General features: G+C 44.2%; 1 protein-coding gene and 1 long non-coding RNA gene across 3 annotated transcripts in view; both read left to right on the top strand.

Moving 5' to 3' along the window:
• LOC135371620 (cytochrome P450 2F3-like) overlaps positions 1–25692 on the top strand; it is a 101110-nt gene that overhangs the window by 30232 nt on the left and 45186 nt on the right. The window contains exons 3-5 of the mRNA XM_064605609.1: positions 10373–10494; positions 24447–24553; positions 24632–24933. Coding sequence (XP_064461679.1) covers positions 10373–10494; positions 24447–24553; positions 24632–24933 — 531 coding nt within the window. The remainder of the gene's footprint in view (positions 1–10372; positions 10495–24446; positions 24554–24631; positions 24934–25692) is intronic.
• On the top strand, positions 11098–13682 carry LOC135371621 (uncharacterized). 2 transcript variants are annotated; one of them, XR_010415668.1, is made up of 4 exons: positions 11098–11222; positions 11276–12148; positions 13000–13083; positions 13363–13682. It is a non-coding gene; the product is annotated as an uncharacterized LOC135371621 (long non-coding RNA). The 2 variants fall into 2 exon arrangements; XR_010415667.1 differs by having other exon boundaries at positions 11098–12148.

Raw genomic sequence — 25692 nt, 5'->3', positions numbered from 1 at the left:
CGGAGGTGTTCATTGAGACAACGCTCAGATTTCGCTGTGGGGTCATTGGAAAGTTTCACAAAATGTTTCTTGTCACTTAAAATGGTCTGCATCTTGGCCTGGTAGTCGGTCTTGTCTAGAATGACGGTCCCCTTCCCCTTGTCAGCAGAGAGAATTATTATATTTTCGTCCGACTTGAGGTCACGCAGCGCCGCTTGTTCTTGGCAGCTCAGGTTAGCCGGGCTTACTCTTGCGACAGACAAGGTAGCTGCTACGCGGCTGCGAGCTAGGTTCACACCAGTGCTGTCTTTTATGTGGCGGAGTCTGACAAGGGGAAGGGGACCGTCATTCTAGACAAGACCGACTACCAGGCCAAGATGCAGACCATTTTAAGTGACAAGAAACATTTTGTGAAACTTTCCAATGACCCCACAGCGAAATCTGAGCGTTGTCTCAATGAACACCTCCGGCACCTAAAAAAGAAGGGCCACCTCGACGAGTCTACATACCGTCATCTTTTCTCGTCCGACGGTTCCACTCCAAAGCTGTACGGCCTCCCCAGAGTACACAAACCAGAATGCCCCTTGCGCCCTATTGTGTCCTTCATTGGTTCCCCAACTTATAACCTCGCCAAGGACCTGGTTGACATCATCTCGCCCGTAACTGGAGCCAACGCCCTGACGGTTCGGAACTCTCGTGAGTTTGTGGAGCTGGTGCGTGAGCGCGTACTCGAGGATGACGACGTGATGGTGTCTTTCGACGAGGTGTCCCTTTTCACAAACGTTCCGACCACTCTCGCGGTGAGGGTCGCCGAAAAGCGGCTCCGTGATGATGCCACCCTCAGTGCACGTACTTCTCTGACTGTGGAAGACATTATTGTCCTGCTGCGCTTTTGCCTCAAACAAACATACTTCACGTTCAATCAGGAGATGTACCATCAGACTGAGGGCTGCCCAATGGGTAGCCCAGTGTCCGTGACACTGGCCAACTTGGTCATGGAGCACGTGCAGGAATCTGCACTAGAGCAAGCGCCCTGCCCCATTAAATTCTACCGACGGTACGTTGACGACACCTTTGGGATTTTAAGCAGGGTTCACATCGATGCCTTCCATTCGGTCCTAAACAGTGTTGAACCTTCTATTCAGTTTACTTATGAAATCGAGAAAAACAACGTGCTTCCTTTTTTGGACGTAAATGTACATCACGACCAAGTAGGACAAATCAAAACAACGGTCTACCGTAAGGCCTGCGACACTGGCAACTTCCTGGACTTTAATTCCCACCACCCTACCGAACACAAGCGAGCCGTCGTCAGAACCCTGTTGGATCGTGCTGAGCGTCTCGCCTCCGACTCTCAACTTCAATCTTCAGAAGAGACCACCGTCAATGAACTGCTTAGGAAACGAGGTTATCCCCAGAAGTTTATCGACGACACGCGCAGGCGTAGAGAAGACAGGCAGCCAAAAGAACCTTCCACACATAATGGGACCATCTCAATTCCCTACGTCAAAGGGGTTTCGGAGCGTATTCGGCGCATTCTACTACCTTTGGGGATAAAGACTTGTTTCAAACCCCATATGAAACTTCGACACATCATTTCAAGGCCAAAAGATCCCACCCCACCTGGAAGCGAAAGCGGTGTTGTTTATAGGCTATGTTGTTTGGAGTGCAATGCCACGTACGTAGGTGAGACAGGCAGGAAACGGGACACCCGCGTTAAAGAACACAGACGAGACGTTGAAAAGGCGACCAACGCAACTAGGTCAAAGACCGAGCTCGTGGATCATTGCTGGACAACGGGACACGTGTTCGACTACAAGGGTGCCGTCACCTTGGCACGTGAACAGCGGTGGGGACCCAGAAAATTCCTCGAATCGTGGCACATACAGAGGGAGCCAACAGCATGTAATGCCAACCGTGGCCCACTTCCTGGACTGTACTCTGGCCTCGGAAAACCCGTAAATAGCAAGACCGGTTTTAGTGCTCCTCATTCCCGTCCCTAGACTTGCACTGATGATGTCTCCCGCATAGGAGACGAAACGTCTAAATAAATTGTTATTTCCCGTTGCGTTAAGTCGGTGACAATTTTTTCATTCTCCAGTTATGACGCCCGGCTTTTGGAATATCTTCGATTACAATGCAAGTTCACAGGTGAATCCACATTAATGGCGATCCCAATAAGGCGCGTGTATACTCTGCATAGGAGTCTCTCAGCACCCAGGTTTGTAAAACAAAAGAAAAAAAGATTAGTGCAGACATTTAAGCATTTCTACAATTAACCGAATAATTTTTGACACACATTCGCATGCTCACACTCTTATACATTCAAGTGTCGTGTTTTTATCATGTTCATGTGCCTCTCTTTCCAATTTATTATTGAGAATTAAATAGTGCGGCATAGACACGAGTTGGTAAGGGCTTACCTTTAAGCTATCTCAGTAAACGAACACCAGCTGCTATGAATAATTCTAACCGCCGTATTCTTGAACAAGCCTCGACTCGACGCTCCGCCTCGACTCCAACGAGTGGAGGAAAGTGGCGCTGCTCCACTCGAAGAGCCAATGCGTTTCATGAACCCGCTTCGGGGATTCCTCCGCCAAGGCGCTCCTCGAGAAACCGTCCTCGAATAAAGCTGTAGTCTCGTCCCCAGCCGCCTTTCGGGACCACTCGAAAATGTTAATTATCGTGCTTAAAACACATTTATGGCATGAAAAATAAATGTAATTCTTTACTTTATTTCGACCAACGTGCATTTCAAATACAAACAGAAAGGTCTGCAAGTGTTTGAAGAAGGGTGCAGGTGTTTCGAACCGGGAAACAGACTGATAGGTTTCCTAGTTTTCTGGTCTGGCAATTACAACCACAACGGCAGCAGCTAGCTTAATGGCATGGTCACCTCGTATCAAATAATATGAAAGATGATGTCACTGCTTGTCACTCTTCTATTATGTTACAATATGTGGCGTGAATGACTGTTTGTTAGCGGATGGGTACGTTTACCCAACGCCTTGAGGGTAGCTATAAACAATCAAACAAACAAAACAGATTTTACAACAACATCCCGAGCAAAGAATCGGGGAGACCATTCTTGGGGAGTCACCGCGAGCATGTCGTACGAGCTTTTATGGCCCTCATTCGCGCTCTCCCTAAACGGTGGAGCCTGTTATCCCACCCAACAAACGGAATTCGTACTATTGGAGCAACAAAAAAAAATCATGACTATGACCTGGGGTGACACTATTGCGACATCTCCCAAATACCCTAAAAAAGGGGGAGGTATGCGACAGAACTCTCGCGACCGTTTGAGACGAAAGATGGACGCTTTGCCGCTTTGTCTTCGACTGCAAAAAATAAATAAAGAAAATAAAGAAAACGAGAAAAAAAAACATGAATGGAAGATTTGTTGAGCCGTTTCGGTGATAGCTGGAGCAGGGGTTGGGCCAGCTTGGTACAGTATAAAGATTACGGAAAAACATTGAGGAGGCAGATCAGATGTTTATTTTTTTTTAGATGTCCAGTCAATCCACTGTTTCTTTTTGCGTGAAAACATCCTTCAAACACACCTTCTTTGTGCTAAATAGCGCGACAGAAGGAAAATTTATTACACCTTGTCCTGAAAAGTGTGCTTGCGAGAAGGTGTGGGATTTTGTCCACAACGCGGCACACCGTCGTTTCTGACACTTTCACAATGTCTCCCGTGGCAGTTCGAAAAGTCCTAACGCCATAAAATCACATGTCGACGGGCAGCTGTAACACAGGAGGTAGAGGCAGCCCACGATTGCACACATTTTCCTCCAGCGGGAATATATCCAAAAGGCTTCGTACGGTTGTCTTCATGAAGCGGTACCGTATACCATATGAGGAACTCGTGATAATCAAAATGGTGAAAAGGAGTTTGATGGCCCCTTATTGAACGTTGTCTCTCAGTGGTGATGTTGTCAACACCCAGTTAAAGGCCATCGTGGCACAGAACGCAGTCGATAGACGCAGCGAACGACCTGTCTTCCGCCATGACACCAGCCAAACTCGAGTTGAGGAGCGTCCTCGAAGTAGCACCGATGCTACCTCGAGATTTTCAAGGAATGCACGGAGGAATTCCTCCACTCGAGGAGCGTTTCGAGTCAAGGTCGATTTATGAAGCGCAAAACCGGCCTCGAGGAGCAGCTCGAGTCGAGTTTCGAGTCGAGGCTCGTTCAAGAATACGGCGGTAAATGTCCTTACCCGAAATATTCAGATCACAGTGTTCTCCCCAATGTAGTCGGAGGACGGAGTATCGCCAGCTAAGTCTGAAAGAAAGAAGAGTTTAACACCAAGGAAAATTAAACGCAAGGGCAACATGACATAGAAACGCAATCACGGAAAGGTGAATTACTGGTATAGACGCGCAGCACATCATTTTCTTCGTCTGAGGCAACTACGAGAGGTGGTTGTGCTGCAAGTATGGACAATATTCCGCAAACGTACTCGGAAAGGTACACTATGCCCAGCCTGTTGCTTACCGGCATTTTCATGGCCGATCGTCGGATACCAATTGTGCACGGAGGCTCGGCTGACAAAGTTGTTGTTTCTTGCGGAAGTTGTACGATGTCAACGATGCGTTCATACTGCCAATCAGTCTAGACACCGGCCTTCTACAACGCCAGCAATGTCACAATGTATCACAGCCAAGGAGACAAACCGACAAACTGCTTCCAAAATAAGCGGCGTCCGCCTAGCCAACCACCACCAAGACGCCGACCGTTGCACAACGTGATGCAACCTGCAGTAATGACACAGCTGCGAACTTGGGAACATTGGTAACCGCAACGATTCTATCCGCCACACTGTTTCGCGAGGCACTCAACAAACAAAACAAAGAAATACGTCCACTTTTCTTTCAGTGACCAGGTGCGGGAAGCTTGTTTTCTTTGCTCGTAAACATAGGCAAAGTCCCGCAATATCGTAATTCAGATGGACAGCCCCAAAGTGCCGCATTAAAGTGCAAACACTGGAATTTTTAATCAAACGCATGGGTAATACCTGGAGAAATGGTTGTACATTCAACAATTTCGTAATCTAGATAGGCAGTCCCACAGTATCTCATCACAGCGCAAAACCTACATTTATCATGAAAAGCATGGGTAATACCCACAGATATCGGAATGGTCCCAGAATATTGTAATCCATGTAGACAGTCCCGCAGTATCCCATTACAGTGCACAGACCCATATTTTAATGAAAAGCATGACTAATACCCGTAGACACGGGAATAGTCCCACAATATCGTTACCCAGATTGACAGTCCCACATTATCCCATAACAGTGCACAAACCCGCATTTTTAATGAGAAGCATGGGTAGTACTCGTAAACATGGTTATAGTTCCACACTATCGCAATTCATATAGGCAGTCCCCAAGTATCCCAGTGCATTGCACAAACCCGCATTTCTAATGAAAAGCATGTGTAATACCCGCTAACATGGACATAGTTCCATAATATCGTAATTCATATAGACAGTCCCACAGTATCCCATTACAGTGCTGAAACACGCATTTTAATGAACAGGATGGGTAATAGCCACAATTATGGGAAAAGTCCGACAATATCGTAATCCATGTAGGCAGTCTCACAGTCAGGGTGTCGAACCGAACCCGAACCCGAACCGAAAACCGTACCCGAACCGTTATTTTTGCCGGAACCGAACCCGAACCCGAACCGAAATTTTCATGACACTGTTGAACCCGAACCGGAGCAGAACCGTAAAAAATAATAGCGGTAACCGGTTCGCAACAAAACGGTTCGGACATAAAAGAAGTCAGCATAAGAGTTCCTCTCTATCCCCGAACGAAGACACATTGGTATCATCATCACGCGCCTATGGATTTCAGAAATGTTCACCTAGCAGTCAGACGACGACGTATAGTAAGTATACTTTCAGCGTCTTTTTAACATGTCGAAGCGCAGTTGTCCTTGTGAGCGCCGCGGCTAGCGCCCCACGCACGCGGTGCGGCGTCTACTCTTCAGAGACGAGGTGCCACGCGGACGAATGAAACACGAATGGAGTAGGCCAGTTATATAGCTCTACAGGACGAATATGTGATCAAATAAGCGCCCAAGATTTTCCTTTACACGTGAGCAGTACAAATTAAACAAGTCAGAAACATGAGAACTGGAGAAGGAGCGTACGCAGAACGGTGCCTGTTTGATTGGTCGTGGCTTGAAAAGTAAATGTGGTTCTGCTTATTGGTAGCGCAGTTGTGTCGTGACACATTGCCGTTATGTTGTGGATTAACTATAACACTGCTGTGAGCTCGGACAGAGTAAGGCTGGCAGGCTTATTTTCGACATGCTTCAGTACGGTTTCAGATCGATTCACGCTGCGAAGGCAGTGTGCCGGCAAGTACTGTCGTCTATGTTACGCTGTCCATCTTATTAGGCTTCCTTTAAGTGTATCTTGCTGGCACTGTGCGTGTGAAAAAAGAGGTTTTGGGTACAGAAAGTAGCAGGACTACACCGCTTCAACAGCGTGAACAGCGTGCCTCTAGTTGCAAAAGTGTTCATCCATTTCTCATTTCTCTCGCTAAAGGGCTACCTCACCGCTAGAGACGTCAATGCAGACAACAGCAGTAAGCTATTAGCCACGCATTTCCTGATAAAAGCAGTTTTATGGAACATATAAAACGGAAGCGTTGAACCGGTTCGCGAACCGGTTCGGGGCTGCGAACCGGTTTGCGAACCGGTTCGATTTCTGGCGTGGCCGAACCGGAACTGAACCGGAACGAAATCAAAACAACGCGAACCCGAACCCGTATTTTTTGCGGTTCGACACCCTGCTCACAGTATCCCATTACAGTGCAAAAACCCGCATTTTTAATGGCAAGCATGGGTAATACCCGTTAGCATGGGAACAGTCTCACAACATCGTAATCCAGATCGACAATCTCACAGTATTTCATTACAGTGCAAAAACACGCATTTTTAATGGAAATAATGGGTAGTACCCGTAGACATTGGGATAGTCGCACAGTATGGCAATCCAGATAGGCCTTCCTACAGTATCACATTACAGTGCAGAACCCAAAATTTTTAATGGAAACTATAGGTAATACCCGTAGATATGGGTCAAGTCCTACAATATCGAAATCCAATTACAATGCAGAAACCCGCACCTTTAATCAAAAGCATGGGTAATACTCGTAGACATGGGAATGGTCCCAAAATGCCCCCAAAAAGTCACGTAACCCACGAATAGTCACGTGGATGCGTGACAAATGGATTAAGTACGTCAAAATGAGGATTAACAATAATAAAAAGAGGATCAATTCAGATGGCAAAATGATTAAATGTCATGATATAAAGATTAAAATGTAGGACAAGATGATTAATAACGGCGGAAAAATCTGTAGATGCCCAGATTGATGAGCGCTCACTGCACAACGGCAGGGCTCGAAGGAGGAGAACGCGTGTTTGGAATCGTTATTTGCTGTTCAATAATGGGACTGCTTAGTGTTTTCTTTCCATCTAGTGCTTGGGGACTTCTCCGCTCAGTTGCTCCCGCGCCACGATGAACCGCAACACGCACACACGCTTGCCAAATTACCTTCAAGTTAAAAAGCATATATGTTATTTGGGTTTAACAAAAGTTACCTCTGAGATTTTTTTGTTTTTTTTGCTCCGTCTTGCTAAGTTACATATTGACCACGCTTCTGTCCCGACCTCCTCACGCCTATTTTTTTTGGTAAAAATGTTCATTTTGTCTTATGTTCAGAACTTCCCAGCTCCCCCCCCCCCAGTTTTCGGCGGCTTACAGGCCACCTGTAGGACTGAGCGTTCGTGTGTGTGTGTGTGTAGAGCACAATACGGGGACATTCACCAAAAATTTTCAGGAAAAATTCCACAATTTTATTTTGCAAGAAATATAGTGACTGCACATCGTGCATGGTGTGCACAAGCTTTACAAATATTCCGGTTGTCACAAGCACAGGAGTGCGATGATGATAATTGCTTGAATACGATAATATGAACTCTCCCCTAGCCTGACGTGGGCCGATACGTCTGGTCAAAACGACATCTTTTCCGCCAAGCACTGCAGCTTTGAAGGCCTTTGGATCCCATAAAGTTTAATTACGTCAAAAAGAACAACGTTTTGTTACTTCACCGGGTCATAAAATACCAATAAAATTCACATAAAATTCCAGGGTAGGTTGAGCGGCATCTGTGGATCATTTGGCTTGGATTGGCTGACGTAGTTCTTTGACGCAGAATGAGCGCTGCCCTCTCTGTTGTCCCGATCAGCGTAGTTTTTGTTTTGGCTCATTTGCGTACCAAAATTCGGCTACGAATATTTCAATGCACGTACGCGTGTCAAGATTATTTAAAAATGGAAAGGTCTCCCAACGAAGATTGTCTTCTACTCTGATGTGTCGCTTTCGGCCGAGATCCCCCAATGAAAGAGTTCAATAATGAATTTGTGGTAATAGTCATGTTATGGTTACATGAGTACTGTAGTTTCCCTACATGAGACCTGACCTATGGTGACGAAATGTCCCAGAGGGCAGATGTTTGTGACCTGACGCTAGGACGGTGCCGATAGACCTCATGTAGGGGAACACAATCTTCTCAACTCTACCCTCTTCGAGAGGACATCCGCATGGCTGTAGGGCTTAACTTCAAAAACGAGATATATGTTGATCTCGTAGCCGTTTATAAAGAAAATCTCTAGCAAATAAAAGTGAACACCTTGCATTGCGATTACTTAAAACGCCTTTAATGTAAAATGCTGTACCTTAATGTATGAAGGATATTGCCTTAGGACGAGGGCCGCCGATATTTCCACCACAGACTGTTCTTCTTCTGGGCACAGTCCTCATCATTGGCATGGTATTTAAAGGGTTAGGTGTGACGTGTTAAAGGTTCATGCGAATTTTGTGTTAACAGCCGGGGGGTAAGAAAGCGTCCGTTCATACTTTTACGGACACAGTGAGCGGCCGCTTTGTGAGATTGTGGAGGGGATTATGTGAATGAAGTCGTCTTTGCTCCAGAGCGGTCACAGAAATGAGGAGCTCACGAACAACGGGACGAAACGGGACAACAGGCGGGAATAAGTGAGAATTCCGAAAGATACGGAGGTTAGCGTTACGTGGGGAAATTTTCAGAGCAACCAAAGTGGTTCTTTTTTGTAAAAAGTTTGTATATTTATTTGAATATTATTTGCATATTCTCTTATTTGTATATTTGTATTATTTGTATATTATTATATTATTGTATTTGTATATACTTCTATATTTACAAATATACATGTTACAAAAGAGAACCACTTTGCTTGATTTTGACAGGAAAAGTTTGCCAGAAAGGAACAGCTTGCTGTTCGTTAGTGAGTTATTCCTCAGAGGGTAATCAAATTTCTGGGGTAGTCAGGCGATGTGGGGTCACAGGTCCTTCGCCGTCCCTCCCACGGTATGCTGAGGAGACGTACCCTGCAAGTACCAAATAAATTCCAATATTATTCAATCAATTTCTATCGAAACTAAGGTGCACAGACACTAGATTACTTTCTTCATAACGGATTGTCTACTGTCTCACTTGTAGTAGAGTAGCGCAGAATACAACACTGACACAGTAGAGAACAAACTAGCGCTCATTTCAACACTGTATGTATTTACACAACACTTTTATGTTTTTCTGTGCAAAGTGTTGAAACAAGCGCTTGTTTGTTCTCTTCTGTGTCCTTGTCGTATTTTGCGCTACTCCACTACAAGTATGTTCCAACAAGCCCAACGTCTCACCTTGCTAGGGTCTCAGTAGACAGTAGAGAGTCCTGGTCCCGGTTTCACCAACGCTGGTTAGCTTTCAACCGATGTCAAACGTTGCTAAAGCTTGAAGTCAACTCTCAATTCTCTTCTGTAAACTTTAGTTGGTGACGTGGCGAATGTTTCAGTAACAATAACTCCTGTTAGTGAAGCACAGTTTAGCGTTAAATTCAGGTTAAGGGACCGTTGATCTCGGTTCCAGTGGTAATCGGTGTCGGTGAAACCGGGCCCTACTGTCTCACTCCCGTTCCCTCTTCCTCTACATCCACGCCCCCCCCCCTCTTCTCCCGGTCTTATTCCCTCCATGAATTATTTATTGGTAACTCCAGGGGATCAGTCACGTCTTTATAAAATGCTTAACCAATTGTCATCTGCATCGCAGCATGTGCACATAATCATGGGTGGTACGGGACAATTTTCCCTTTTTTTATGAATGACGAAGTGGGAAATTACAAGTAAATGAAGTCTAAGAACCAGCCAACTCAAGAATATCGCTTTATTGGGCGCTACATTTTCCATAGGGCAGATTGTGCGTTGGTCCCTTGGGGTACTATGAAATAAATAAAATAAATAAATAGATCGCCGCGGCGTCCTTGCCTTCTAGGGTTAGAGTTGGGGCACAAAACATGATCACTCTCAACGACTTTGACTCTATCAAAGAAGCATTGACGAAGAGCGAGCTACTCAACCGACCTCCAACTGTCCTGGACCACATCGGCATGAGTGGTAAGTCATCATTGATATCGAGTATTGATGGAAATAATTCCGATTTTGGTGTTGCGAACAATGCCACTGAGTTCATATCGCTTGACGTGGGTAGTTTGGTAGGTTCTAAAAGAAACAAAAATTTGCAACGCGATTTTCCTGAAAATAGCTCGGTGGCCGTACGAAATTCTTCTAAATTTGTTGGAAAGTAGTTCTTAGCAGATTAGCATATTGATCCTGTTTACTTTTCGTTCGAGCACATTAATAACACTATTGATTATGAGTATTTCCTCTCCTTCTGGTCACCTGTGACGACTGACATAGCGCCCCCCTGTACGCGTAGTAGGCCTGATCCTGAATCTGTTGAACATATTCAGGATCAGGCAAGAACAGATTCTGTTCCTGTACAAGACGGCTGCCAGTAGTGTTTCTGTTGGTCGACGCGGTTCCGTTCGTTGCCAGTTATGTTCCTGTTTATCCAATGTGAGGAAGAACTGGAAAAGAATTCGTCGAGCACGATCCCATCGTGAATTTTCACGCAATAGATGACTTCGAGAAACAAAAGTTTTCCAAGGCTTTTTGGAATGCGACGAGGCGATACACCTTACACCATAGGTAAGGTGGTTTCGACAGCTGACTTTGAATAAGTTACTTCTTCATCGTAAAAACATTCTAGAAATAGGGCAAGATAAAAGACTGGTGCCGAAGCCCACGTAGACTGGGTCGTAAACCACGTGCAGAAGAAAAAGGTAAGAACCGACACTTCTGTTGGGCTACGACGGATTTTGTTATCGTTTGCTAGTGACCAATTGGAAGTGAATGGCTATCACAGCTTTCGGACGTCACATGGTGCACACCAGTAAGCGCTTATGGAAACATGTCGCAAGGAAGGACAAACAAGCACTTCACGAAGGCATGCAGAAGAAGACGTGGAATAGTTCGCAGGCAGAAGTGGCGACGCTGGTGAAATTTACACCCCTGTCAGGCGGACTAATTTAGCGTCACTTTCAGCGAGTGACACTTTCACTTAGTGTCATTCGTGTGCTGTAACACGGCATCTTTTAACGACACTCGAGATAAAGGGCACAAACGATTTGGTGAGTTCCCCAAAGTCAATTCACACTCTTTGGCTGAGCGAGTGTGTAGCCCAGTGTGTCGCCAGGCTTTACGGTACACGTAAAAATATTGAGAAAAAGTGAAGAGCCACGACACCACAATAGTTTTAAACAAGTATTTTCAACAGTGTGTTTATTTTATTTTACTACGGTGTGAGAATGTGCCAAAAACCACCTCCTTATTCACGTTAACCGCCTATGAGAACTTTGCGGTCTTTATGCGGTCTTGCAATCTGGCGGTGGCAATTTTTGTTGTGGGGCGTGTTTGCGGCTAGTTTCCTAAATGCTGAAAGAAAATTTGCAGGAGATGTTTCTAAATAAAACAAAAACATTCTGAGGAAGGTTTGTGGTGCACGCCTAAAAATTTTGCCGCCGTTTATTCTTAAGTATCGCAATCGCGATCATTGTTTCAGCGACACTTACTGAAACCGTGTAGCAAGCACGGAGTGACAGTGACATTCCCTTGGTTGGGGTGCACTTCATGAAAATGACACTGAATTCGCCCGTGTGACAGGGGTATTAATCGTATGCTGTCATCGCTTCGAAAGTTTTCTAAACTGGTAAGCAGAACCTTGAGCATGCATGCTAGCTGCGCCAACTTGTTCCTTCTAAAGTTTGTTTATGAATGTACATGGTTTTTTTATTCCTCGGTGATGTTTATGATGCAGCGTTGCTGTCTACCTACATGTTGCACTTACTGGTCAGACAACTTTTTTGGGCAAATTCTGCAACTGCATCTTTTTCTTTCTTTTTTTTAATTGGAAAAGGTTGTCTATCAGAAAATCTCGAAGTAACTTTCACAAGTAAATGTACATGCAATAAAGGCATAGCGCTAAATGCATTGCTAAATGCTAAATGCATGCAAATGCTATTGCAAATGCATATAAGCATTTATATAAAAATATATGCAAATGCAGCGCACTAAATGCATTGCGCTGCTTCAGCGGGTGCTGTTAATCAGCTATGTTGCTGGAACTTTTCTTATATATTTTTTTTTACTAGCAATAAATACTGGAGCCATGAATGAGAAAGTTGCTGGTATGTTTCTGTTGTAGTGTCATTTCTGCTAAATTTGGGAGGGTAATATTTCGTCGCAAAGTTTGGTACTAAATGTTAGAGGTAAGAATTACATGGTTACTACCATCTATTAGTAAAACAGAAGACTTTTGTGCTGTACAAGTTTGTCTTCCCTAAAGTATTAGATTCATGTGAGTTATTTATATATTTGTAACAGTAATAATTTAAAGAACGAGTGTTCAGGGTTCCGTAAATATGGAATCGTCAGAAAAGATGTTTTTTACAAGTAGTTCGCCTGGTTCGGCCTAGATCCACGAGTGAGGGTCGTTTGCAAAAAAGGCTAAGCATCATGTATGGTAGCTACAGGTCGAACGATGCCTTGTATTAATTACAGACTACTTTGACAGCTTCCGACAAGACCTGTTTGAGCACCGTCTCTCCAACAGTCCTGACTAAACAACATAGCTTGTGACATGCAGTAAGTTGTCATGCCGCATGCCATACGCAAACTGCATAGTATGCATAACTCACGTAGTTGTTTTGAGTTGTTTGTTGTTGAGTTGTTTGTGTTGAGTTGTTTGTCAAAACAGCTACTCAAGTAGCTGTTTTGACATGTCGCTGTACCACCTTCTGTTTATAAATTGAAGCGGGACGCAGTCTGCAGTCAAAAACTGTGGACATGGTTGGCTGGAGACTCTTTAGCTGCTTACTGTTTCACTACGCATCTGTTGCAACATACCAATCTGTTCCTCATCAGGTGGGAATCACAAAGTGGATGGCGTTATGAAAGCTTGATAACACACTGACACCAAACTGCAGAAAAAGGTCAGAGGACAAATGTGCTGGACACAACACTTCCTGCTTGCGTTTGACCTCTTTTCGCAGTGTGACACAGGGGCAGAAATGGTAGATGAGCAGTGCTGAATAAACCACAGTTGCAATTCAATACTTGCATTGTGTCTCTCTGTATGTCTCGGTCCTCTTTACGTACGTACAAGGTGTTGTATGACTACCCTCCGACTGGACAATTAAAAAATGGCTATTATTACCGTTTCTCGGGCAGAAAACGTTGGGGGAGCCATAACCTGGCTATATTTGCACCTTATGAATCTTACTTCCTCGCTCTTATCGCCTATGCCATAGCATATCAGTAAGAGCTATCGCAACTCTAAACATATGTGGGCCACTAGTGATTTTTTAGACGTGTGAAATGGATTTGTAACTAAAAAAAATCATTATGGATCCACATGTTCTTCTTTTTGTCTTTTCTGTGCAATAGCCCTTACAAAAAGTCGTCACTGCTACAGCATTGGTTCTAAAAAAAGTAAAATTCCAAGTTCCATATATTATTGAATCATAGTGAACCTATCCAAATGAGCAACGTAGTGGTCACGTCACGGCAGACCATTCAGGAATGCTAACCGAAAAGAACGTTCTTTCATAATATCAGCCTTATTTTTATTATTCAGCTAGGGGAATTCTGTATGGCTGAGTGTTATTGTTTGCTTGGTTAGCAGCATTACAATTTGTTCAGTGGACTTTGCGTCTCCTAGGCCACTCGTGTGTCTTGTTCGTCTTTCAGCGGCCTTCTCGTAGTTCTTAGAAGAAAAGGCATGCATTGAAAAGGAGTCACCACGACGTCACAAACAACGGTATATCACTCAAAACTGTTCCGATTTGAGACCAAATCCAAGACCAAGAGACCTGAGAAATTTTTATTAATTTGTTGTCTATTGCGGAGCGTCTGTTTTTTTTTTTCGACTTTCCACAGCAGAATAAAGTGTGAATGATATTATATGAGACTTGTATCGTTATTATAAATGCTGTCATCATTATTATGCTGACGTCGTCTTTTCTTTTCCTTTCTTTTCTACATGCTAGAAGACGCCCCACATGCACATCCTGCTGAATGTTAAGAAATAATACAGAGATGTACACTACTTCATACACAGGTTCTCCCTCATGTTGTATGTTTGCATGCAATTAGACATAGTTCATACCTGTTACTGAGTGAACACCACTCTGCAAAAACTGGATATGCACGACACTATACGAAGGGATACGTACGGCACAATAAAGTACAACACACTATAGAACGGTGCACGACAGACATTACGAACGAGGACAAAGTCCCAAAATACGACAGCCTTGTTGTTTGTCGCAGTTTCTGGCGTTTTTTTTTTCTCTCTTTTGGACTGGGATAGTTTGTACGTTAGAGAGTGTCCTAGAATTGATAGCTGAGAGGTATACAAACTGCTTCTGCAAACCTATACAGAGTGGTCCACCAGCCATGATAGAAAGCCATAGCAAAAAACGTAGGCCCCGGAGAGACACGTGTCAAGGGATTTTTTTTTCTGCCAATAACGTTTGCTACGTATTGGTAACATTTTAATTCCATTTCAATTGACGGAAAGTTAATTTCTCGAATTTAACTCCGAAATTTCCAACCAAAGGTTTTCTTTGCGGAAATGGGTTCCCCGTTGTCATTTTACTCAGGATAGCATATAATCCTACTCGTAATGCAATGGTAATTGCAGAAATCAATTCGCCAAAAACCGTGGAAATGAGCCCTTGGCTCCGCCTCTGTTGTGACGGCTCTTAGTTTGAGCGCAAAGCTGCAAAGAAAGGAGGTTACATTGACACGCCACACGAAGTGGCGAAAGGGTTACAAGACTTGCCAACAGAAGAATTTCGCTGCTAGATATCAGCTTTACCCACGTCAGTCTCAGGAGCGCGCTCTTTTTCCTCTATTCGTTTTTTGCTCACTGTTTTTGTTTGCTTTTGGGTTCCTCCTGTACGCGGCAGTTTTCACTATGGGTAATTCCATTTCAAATCGACCAAGGTCCGGCGATGACATTTTTTTATTCCAGTGAAATAAATATATATTGGAAACGAACTGCAGTAAAGACGAAAGCAGGTTCCCGGACGATCACTACGATCAACAGTCCACAGATGGAGAGGGGGTAAGGTGGCGCCGTCTTCGCGACGTGATTTTTTATCGCGACTTTGCAGCCTTACTGATGCCATTTCATTCGCGTCACAGCCCTCAAAGCTACCACACGTAACGTCTGGGAACTCTCGTGTAACTGTACGGAGCGAAAATGCTGTGGCTTTAAAGGGACGCTGAAGAAAAAATGCCAAATTCAGCAGATATGACAAGAATTGCACATATCTTAGCGCTAATAGCTCATCGACGGCAAGTCAGATATCCGTAAATGAAGCATGCTTTTAATGTGCAATCTTTCCTCTATCGTTCAATGTATAGAAAACCATCCTAACCCGTTTCGTTGCCTAAAGAGATGTCAGCAAAATTAGGTGGGAGCAGAAAATTGCCGATGTTTGGTATGGCGTACATCAGCCGCTGCCATACTTATTCCAATACTTTTGCGGTTACTGAAAGGCTAACGTATCCCCTAAATGCAGCTGCAAAAATATGTTGCACTATTTTAGTAGGGTGAACGCAGCGAATTTTTCTCTGTGCCCAGGTCTCGCCGTACCGGCCTTGCACTCCGGCTCCACGTTCGAGTGGCGCCGCAACGGCGAGACCTGGGCACAGAGAAAAATTCGCTGCGTTCACCCTACTAAAATAGTGCAACATATGACCAGCCGTAGAAGTGCTACGAGCGCTAAAAATGTGCAGTTTTTGTCATATCTGCTGACTTTGGCATTTTTACATCAGCGTCCCTTTAAAGTGACACCGTTTTCACTCCGTACAGGAATACTAGAGTGCCCAGACTTTACGTGTGCTAGCTGAGAGAGCTGTGACGCGAATGAAATGGCATCAGTAAGGCTGCAAAGTCGCGAGAAAAACTCACGGCGCGAAGACGGCACCACCTTACCACCATTCCATCTGTGGACTGGTTGGTCATACGAAGCTCCGGGAACCTGGTTTCGTCTTCACGTAAGATCGTTTCCAACATATATTTTTTTCAATGAAATAAAAAAATGTCATCGGCGGACCTTGGTCGATTTAAAATGGAATTACCCTATGACGGCGGATTGCTTTCTCACAGTTTTACTGCAGAGCGTTATTGTCATGAACCTGTGTTTGTGTGTGAGAGAGAGAGAGAGAGAGACAGAGTTGTAAGCACCAAACGCCTGTCAGCGCCAGTCTTTTTTCAATTCGTTTGTTTCGACATGCTGCTGATTTCTTCACATTCAACACACTTCCTGCGTACTTTTATTAGGTTATCATTCGCGACAGTTTCAATGTAGAACAGGATACGTTTCCCTGAAGAAAAGAAGACAAACCACCTTAAAACAAACGAGAGTTGAAAGAAAAACGAAAGGCGTGAAAGCGAAATATCACCATGCACCAGATATGACCAGAAGTGGTGTTCGCCATCGGCTGCAACGCACAGGTGGGCTCGCCAAAGTGTGTCTTTCGCGGCCCTTTTTATTTCCGATACGGTGAGCGACGAGCAGAAAGCAGTGATTTTCCCCTGCAGGTCAGCCGGCGATCGTGGCTCGCTGTTGTATACTTCGTCTCTGATGCAACCCCAGAGGCGAAAGCCCAACGGCGTTAAGTCAGGAGCCCTGGCGGGCCATGACACTGGACCAAATCGGCCAACCAACTTCTCCCGGAACATCTGACGGAGCAGCTGTACTGGACGCCGCGCGCTGTGAGGTGGAACCCCATCGTGCTGGAACCATACGCGGGTCCGTTCAGCAAGAGCCAGTCATCAACAAAGCTGAACACGGCATCTAAAATTTCGCTACAGTAGCGGTCCGCATGTAGGGATCCTGTGAAGAAGGTTGTCCCAATAATGAATCCGTTATAAAACCCGGCCCATACATTGAATCCCCACTCGTACTAATACTTGCAGTCCCGTAGCCTGTGTGGGTTTGTTTTGCTCCAGTATTGCACGTTGTGGAGATTCACTTGAGCGCTATGGCAGAAGTGGGCCTCATCAATCCATATCACCCTGTTCACAAAATTTCTGCTTTTCTCGGTCTGACATAGGATCCAGTTACAGAAATACAGGCGTTTCTCGCTGTCGCCCGGCTGGAAATGTTGATGAAGGCTCACGCGGTACGGGTGGAGTTTGCGCTTTTGTAGTACCCTCAGCACACTTGACAACTGTCAAGTGTGCTGAGTCAACACACTGTCAACACGTCGGGTGACCTCATTTTTGGTAAGATAGCTCTGGTTCCCGCACTCAACGCGCGTATTTGTTCGGTTTGTAAGGCTTGTCACCATTCCCCCCTCGTGCGGCGGGACAATGTGACATTCTTTCGTCGCAGTTTGCGCTCAAACTAAGAGCCGTCGAAAAGGTAACATCTCATTAAAGCCGAAGTCTCATTACGGCCGAAAGTCTCATTACGGCCGAAAATCCTTTAATCCCCTAGTGTCTCGTTACGGTCGAAGATGTCTCATAACGGCCAAAAAGAAAAAAAGAAGCATCCACCATATTAGCTGTGTATATACTGTGTTTTATGCTTCCCAAAATGTGTCCGAGGCAGTGTGCCCCCACGGCTTGTGTCACACACAATGGTTCATGCACACAATATTGCGACAGCGTTTCATGCATCCCTCGTGAAAAATGGTTTTATTGTCATATGTGTCGCACGATATTTGTATGCGTTACGCCATTTTCTCTCAGTATTCAAGCAACATCCTACTCGTTGGTTCTGTGAGCAAACTGTGTGTGTGTTCTGAAAAGTACTCCACAAGGGAGCCCACTGGCAGCTCCAGGAGCCACATGACCTATGACCATGATCTTCTCCCCCACTAGCTACCTTCTACAATTTACGTCCACCTGAAATTTAAAAGAAAGTACATAAGGCACTGAACAAAATGGCATATGCTCTTGTTTGATGATGACCATAAGACGTATGCTGTCAAGCAGACTTTTTTCCATATATTCAAAACATATTCAAGAATTATGGACAACAATGACAATTACGTCATAATGATGCAGCTGCATAGCCAGGAAAATATTTCAGGAGGTGTTTTATGAAGCTTGACATGGGGTGGAGGAGTCCCCCTAGTCAGTGCTTGATCCAGACCCCCCTAACTTTTTTTGCCTGTGCACCTCCTACAGGAGGTGCCCTTGCGATTTCAGCTTCATATACGTCTGTAATGATATGTTATGCTGTAATGACGTAACTATAATGATGACCTCCCCCCACAATTTTTTCCAACACCCCTCTCGTGCTTGGGATTGTGGATAAACCACTGCCCCTTGTTCATTTTCGTGGGGCACTACATTAGAGCTTATGCCACTGCACTGATGTCACAATGTTATACGTGTGTGTCACTCTGGGCATTCGGAATTCCTCTAAGCTACAATATGTAAATTCAGAATATCCGAAGGGTAAGCTTCAGATGTTACCTGCAGGCTTCATGCTGAAACGCGTGTACGCAAAACACTTCCGCCGTGGTGGGCGACGTCGTTAGTGTAAACATACACGCAAGACAATTGCGGCCACATGGAGTAGTGGCAGCAACCTGAAAACGATACATTTTCGTGTTATATATGAGTAATCAAAAATATACATTCCCACATGTTTAGTTTTGTCGTTTGTAGGAAGCGCTAGTAAGGGAACAGCACTTGGTTGGTTACATGCAAGCCACAATGCGAGAGGTGCCGATATTTCGATTACGCGATCAAAAATTAAAAGTGTAGAACCATGCACACTTCCCCATGCAACTACTTCCCCAGCATCGTGAGAAATGACACCCATGACGTGAGCCCATGTATTCACGTATAGTGTAATGTGAAATGATATGCAGGAATGAAAAAGATGCCAATATACCTGTAATCCAGTGTCTCATAAGTTTGCTTCGTTTCCTGCAGCTACCATGAAGTGCAATGCACGATTTAAAAGTTTCGTTTCGCCATGATGCTCACCGCACATTGCTGCACATTTCGCAAGCGTCCCGCAATCCCACGTGACCTTTTTTTGATCAGCGAAAATAACTCGCGTCATGGACATGCATGTTCATCTCAGCGCTAATCACGTTTTGCATGCTATAGAAGGAGGGGCGATCAATACTCTTCCTTTCGTGTTTTGATATCTTATTATAGTATATACTCTCACGCTCTCACTTCAGAAGTTCGGATGGTGTCTAGCAATGTTGGGTATCTCGTTTCTTGTGTTAAGCTCCATCCATCCATCCATGTGTTAGCGATCAGTTGTAGTTTACGACGCAATAATTTTATCTGTCGATTTGTAGTGCTGTAACGTGCAAATTAGCGGACTTAAGCGGCGCTTTATTTTCCGTCGTTGTCTTTCGAGCAGCGCGTATTGTTCCGGTGAAAATTGAATTGAATGAATCGTCATAGTCCCAACGTATATCGCGCTGTGTTGACCAAGACCGAGAACAAAGAAGTCTGGTGAGTTATGCTTTCGTCGACTGTCTGGCTTAGCAGTGTGTTATCTACACATAGTTGCATTCTCATACGAGTAATTTGACTGAATCAAAACAGCCGAAGTGCCTGTAATAGATGTAGGTGGGTATGTGTTTCTAGATTTGCACCATTTGTGGTTCGTTGCGCGTTTAAGGAACAACAAATTCATTCGAAGTTAAGACACCGATAATGCCGCACCATACAGCAGCATTTATCATTGTGAGCCATATTTCATTTGTTAAAATTTGTCCTCATATTTGTTCAGAAATGTGTACACAAGTCGGCATACTTGATCTCCTCGAATTGCTTCCTGCGAACATCTGCAAATGTTGCGCAGGCTTTTGCACTGTACTAAGCGCAAAAGCATATCTGATTACAATAAATATTTCAAGAGGAAGTCATTTAAGTACATTGTTATTTATAGCTATTTTCCATTTCAGTCATGTTATGTGGGTACGTGAAGGATTCCAAAAAAAAAACATGGCTAACAGGATGTTGCTGTTAAGTTAAGTTGCTGTTGAAGTTAAGACACCGATAATGCCGCACCATACAGCAGCATTTATCATTGTGAGCCATATTTCATTTGTTAAAATTTGTCCTCATATTTGTTCAGAAATGTGTACACAAGTCGGCATACTTGATCTCCTCGAATTGCTTCCTGCGAACATCTGCAAATGTTGCGCAGGCTTTTGCACTGTACTAAGCGCAAAAGCATATCTGATTACAATAAATATTTCAAGAGGAAGTCATTTAAGTACATTGTTATTTATAGCTATTTTCCATTTCAGTCATGTTATGTGGGTACGCGAAGGATTCCAAAAAAAAAAAAAAAACATGGCTAACAGGATGTTGCTGCCCAGGGAGTCTTGGCTGAAGAGGTGAGCTGTTAAGATTACCAATTGTATCATACGGTTATGTTGTGAAGTGAAAATTTTTTTATAGTAGTGCACGAGAGTTAATTCGTGCACTACTTTTATAAGAAGAAACGAGAAAAGGAAAGTCATGCATGCATCATTTCATGAATTGTAATGTATCACTGTTTCATATTCACATGTTTCCATTAAGTGAATGAACTAATGCAGCTAAATTCATCTCATGGTTATGCATTGTGTTTACCTGGAAGTCACATTTTTGGTCTAGATGAAGGTTTATGTTAGCCTTGTATGAAATAACAGACACACATCAACATGTATGCAGCTTGTGCACATTAAAACCAGCCCTGTAGAGTCAAATGCCTGTTTCCTTTGAATATTCTAGCCTATTCACGGTTGCTCTTTGCTTATTGCAGGTCCACTCATTCCAGAAGCAAGAATTGTACCATTGTACAGCGAATGGAAATAAATTGACGTCGACTGAGATAGGTGTTCCTCCTTGGCCAATGATTGTAAGATGTCTCCAAAAAATCTAGCTCTCCACAAGCAGCTAACTCCACCTAGTAGCCTGCTGCTTCACAGCAACATGAACACTACCTTTGGGGTGTACACATTACACAATATGCTGCATTGTGCTGTGGTATGATAACATACTGATTGTCACACAATATGTTTATATATATTATAAGGGCACACTGCATGGCTTATACCCTCTGGAATGTATATCCATACCTGACAGCAACATTGCGTGTCAATGCACGTTACAATACACATTTTGACTTTTGGCCGTTATGAGACATCTTCGGCCGTAATGAGACTACCTTCGGCCGTATTGAGACTTTGGCCGTAATGAGACACTTGGGGATTAAAGGATTATCGGCCGTATTGAGACTTTCGGCCGTATTGAGACATCGGCCGTAATGAGATACAATCGTCGAAAAAGAGGCGGAACTAAGGGCTCATTTAAAACGGATTTTCGAGGATTTTATTTCGGCAATTGCCATTGTATTACGAGTGGGACTATGTGTTATACTGAGTAAAATGACCACGGGGAACCCATTTACGAAAAAAAAAGAGAGAGAAAGAAACGTTATAGGTTGCCTTGGGATATTTCGCAGTTCACTTCAAGAAATTAACTTTCCAACAATTGAAATTAAATAAAAAATGTTACCAATATGTGGCAAAAGCTATTGGCAGAAAAAAATCCCTTGACCGCATGTCTCTCCGGGACCTACGTTTTTTTACTATGAATTTCTGTAATGATTGGTGGAACACCCTGTATAAGAATGATATGTTCCAAATTCAGTTTGGTACAAAATAAAAATTAATATATAAACGGAACAACAAAATATGTCTCTAATACAACAATGACCAGTGAAGGGAAGAGGAGAAAAATATTATGTCGCTAGATATACCTTTACTTCAGACAAGTATTCACAAAGGTCGTATCCACAACGCAAGGGTGTGAACCGTAGTGGAAAGCACTTGCACATTACTCGACCAATAAAGAAATGTGGCAGAGCCTTTAAGAAAAGCCCTTCCAGGAGCACTATTTCTCGGAATACTTCTCGGCGACGGTTATGCAAGGCAGAGTATGGCACAGACTGGATAACAGATAGTGACGTGATGCATTGCAGCTTCGTCAACTGTGGAGCCGCCTTCACCGGAGAAGCTACAAGAAGCTTACGAGTGATGACGCTTTGATTTGGCTATCCCGGGTAGAGATAATGCGGTGCCGTCCATCACTAACCGTGGTGATTAAAACGCTGATGTACTCAGTCCATGTTTATTAATTTAATCACTATTTAACGGAGATGATACCGTCCCTACCAAAAACAACAAATGTAGCGCAACACCGCCAAAACCCAGCAACCGCCGCGTTAAAGAGCCCTCAGGTGGGCAGAATTAATCCAGAGACCCGACCACTGTGGCGCAGTGTTGTACATATTCACAAACGCAAGCGTATTCGCTACTTTTTTCAGTAGCGGAGTAGCGATCGCGCTACATTTTAAATTCGTGACGGAAAAACTAATTCGGCTACAAACACCGGTAGCGGCGGACTCTTTCTCCGCTACCGCTACTTTTCATAATATGGAATACGTGGAGAAAAAGTGAGAGAACGATGAAAGACAATTTCTTCTTGTCATTTCTTTTAGATACTTGTTAATCGGGCAGACGATCTTCCTCAAGTTCACTAACTTTTATAAGCAAAGCGCAACTGAATAGTTCCCAATCAGCACCCAAGCAGCACAATGTACTGAACGTCGAGTGCAATAGGGGTGGACGGTATGTGCCTTATCGATGTTCCTTAGTTTCACGAGTCTGTTCAAGGCCTTACACCTACCCGTCCACCCCTATTGCACCCGACTTTCAGTACATTTTGCTGCTTGGGCACCACGTTCTGAAGGTCGAGTGCAATGGGGGTGGCCGGGTAGATGGAAAGCCTTGAACAGACCCGTGAAACAAAAGAACATTGATAAGACACATACCGTCCACCCACATTGCACTCGACTTTCAGTACATTGTGCTGCTTGGGTTAGTCCAACATGAGGGCAATAATCTTCAGGTTATCGTTAATGGTGTGATTCATGTTGAAACTGCAGAGGATAAAGATAATGCCGGGAAGTTGATGTTTGCAGTGCGGGCGATAATGAACACTGTTCTGTCGTACTGCTCGCATTATGTAATCTTAGGTCAGGATTTTCTGGAACGCAACGCAGCATCGATGTACAGCAGTGTTGTAGCCGTTACCGGTATCGCTATACCCATATTCGTTACTTGATTAGCTAGATACTGCCTTATAAACATAGCGTTTTAACCGCTACCGTTTAAAAAAGTCAAGGCCAAGATACTTTTGCAACCACTTTTGAAACACTTTTGAAATACCAAGAGGCCGCACGAAATCTGCGACATGAAAATCTCGCTTGCATGAACGCTCCGTTTCTAAAATAGCGAACTGGGAGAAAACAGCGTTATACAGCTGAGACACTGGTTAACTTCGTACTTCCCTACCGGTTTGCTGGATTTGTACACGTCTACCTGGCTTTCAAAGTGTTCTTCTGCTATCGGTGATCCCAACGCGTTTTCTTGCGAGCGTTCCCGCACAGACACAGACGTTCTGCTCATGAGGGAAGTGCTGTGTTCACTTGCTTGAAGGCACGGTAGGCGTTTGGAAAGCTGCCCTTGCTGAATAAAAGTAAGAAATGTGACCATCTAAGAAAGGAGGGGAACAGTACACGGTATCGGTATCAATAACGAGACGGAGGTCGCGTTACCATAAATTTGTAACGGAAGTGCAGATTTAAAAAGAAAATGTATCGTGATACTGAAAATCAATTACGGTAATGGCGGAACCTGCGGCACTGAAAGACAACGACAACCTTCTTCGCTTCGACATACCTTACTACGACAGCGATGAAAATAGTTTTTGGCCACGAAAGCTCCACGCAAGTTGCTATACTGTTACCGATGTGTTGCCTCACTTATGCCTCACGTAATAACCGCTTCGGAGGCTAACATTTACCCCAAATGTTTACAACGTAACATTTACAACCCAAAATGTTCTCGAGATGTCAGAGCATTACCTAAACCCCTTGCTTTGTTTTCTCAATCAGGCATAGTGACGTTGAATGGAGAAGCTTGGTTGGACAACCGAAGGTACTGTCTTCATGTATTGCGAGATCTCGGTTTCGGTAAGAAATCCATGGAACATCATATGAAGGTACAGAGTACTCCGAACCTCCTACTTCAGAGACATAATTGTAAAAACCGAGATCTTTACTATCTCATTCACGTACAGGAAGAAATCCAGTACCTCATTGAAAAACTGTCTGCATCGACTGGATCTCCTGTGCTCATATCGCAGTACCTTGTGCCGAGCATGTCGAATAACATCACGGCTCTGGTGTTTGGAAGCCGTTACCCATACGGCGATCGCAGGCGACAGTTCTTGGACGACTCCCTGAGAAAAGTGGCCAAGTTTGTCAGCACCAGCAGTGTGTTAAACTTTCTGCCTCCAATGTTGAACAAGCTGGTTTTATTGCCTTTTACCAGGTGGGCTCCTCTCATAAAGGCCGTTACAGATATGAAGGACTTTGTGAGGTAGGTGAGGTGTCGGGGAAATCACTCCCTGTAAATAATGCTACATTTTTGGGCTAAAACAAAAGAATCATCCAGAAACCATAAGCTAAAGGCGAAATTGTAGAGTTACATTCGTGGAAACCCGTGTTTCCACAACCTCTGGGCGTCAGCCCGTCCGTTACGTCAACGAGGAAGACACAGCAAGAGAAAAGTGCACTCAAAAACAAAGGTTTATTTCATGACTTACAGTGCAGAGCCGCCTTAATCTTCGCTAACTGAAGGGAATCCCTGATTCCCCGTGCTGCGTGCTTTTATCTGCTCTTGTCTGACCCCGCCTCCTCTTATCAGCAGGAACGAGTGTGGTGCCCCCACACATTCTGAAATATGCGAAAACTGCATACAGTGGAGACCTCTGCTTGAATATGCAAGGCAATTCTCTTACGAAAAAAAAACTTTTTAGAGCACTGCACGAAAGACGGCGCGGCCGCACTTCCATGGCTTACATGTCTTCATAAGCGTGCAAGAGAGAACTGGTGTTCTGAGGCTGGAACAAAATAGAAAGGACAAATACATACAAAGCCTCAAATTCAATTAATTCATTCTTAGGCAATTTGAGGCTTTGTATGTATTTGTCCTTTCTATGTTGTTCGAGCCTCAGAACAACAGTTCCCTCTTGTTCAAACGTTGCCGCTTGCATCGATCCCGTCTTATGACTGTGTATGAGTGAGCAAAAATGTAAGAGTGAAAGGAGAATGAGTGAGAGAGAGTGGCTGGTTTGTC

The sequence above is a fragment of the Ornithodoros turicata genome, unplaced genomic scaffold (assembly GCF_037126465.1).
Source record: "Ornithodoros turicata isolate Travis unplaced genomic scaffold, ASM3712646v1 Chromosome12, whole genome shotgun sequence".
In the NCBI taxonomy this organism is placed as follows: domain Eukaryota; kingdom Metazoa; phylum Arthropoda; class Arachnida; order Ixodida; family Argasidae; genus Ornithodoros; species Ornithodoros turicata.
The sequence above is the reverse complement of the archived record's forward strand: the minus strand, read 5'-3'. Positions and strand labels throughout refer to the sequence as shown.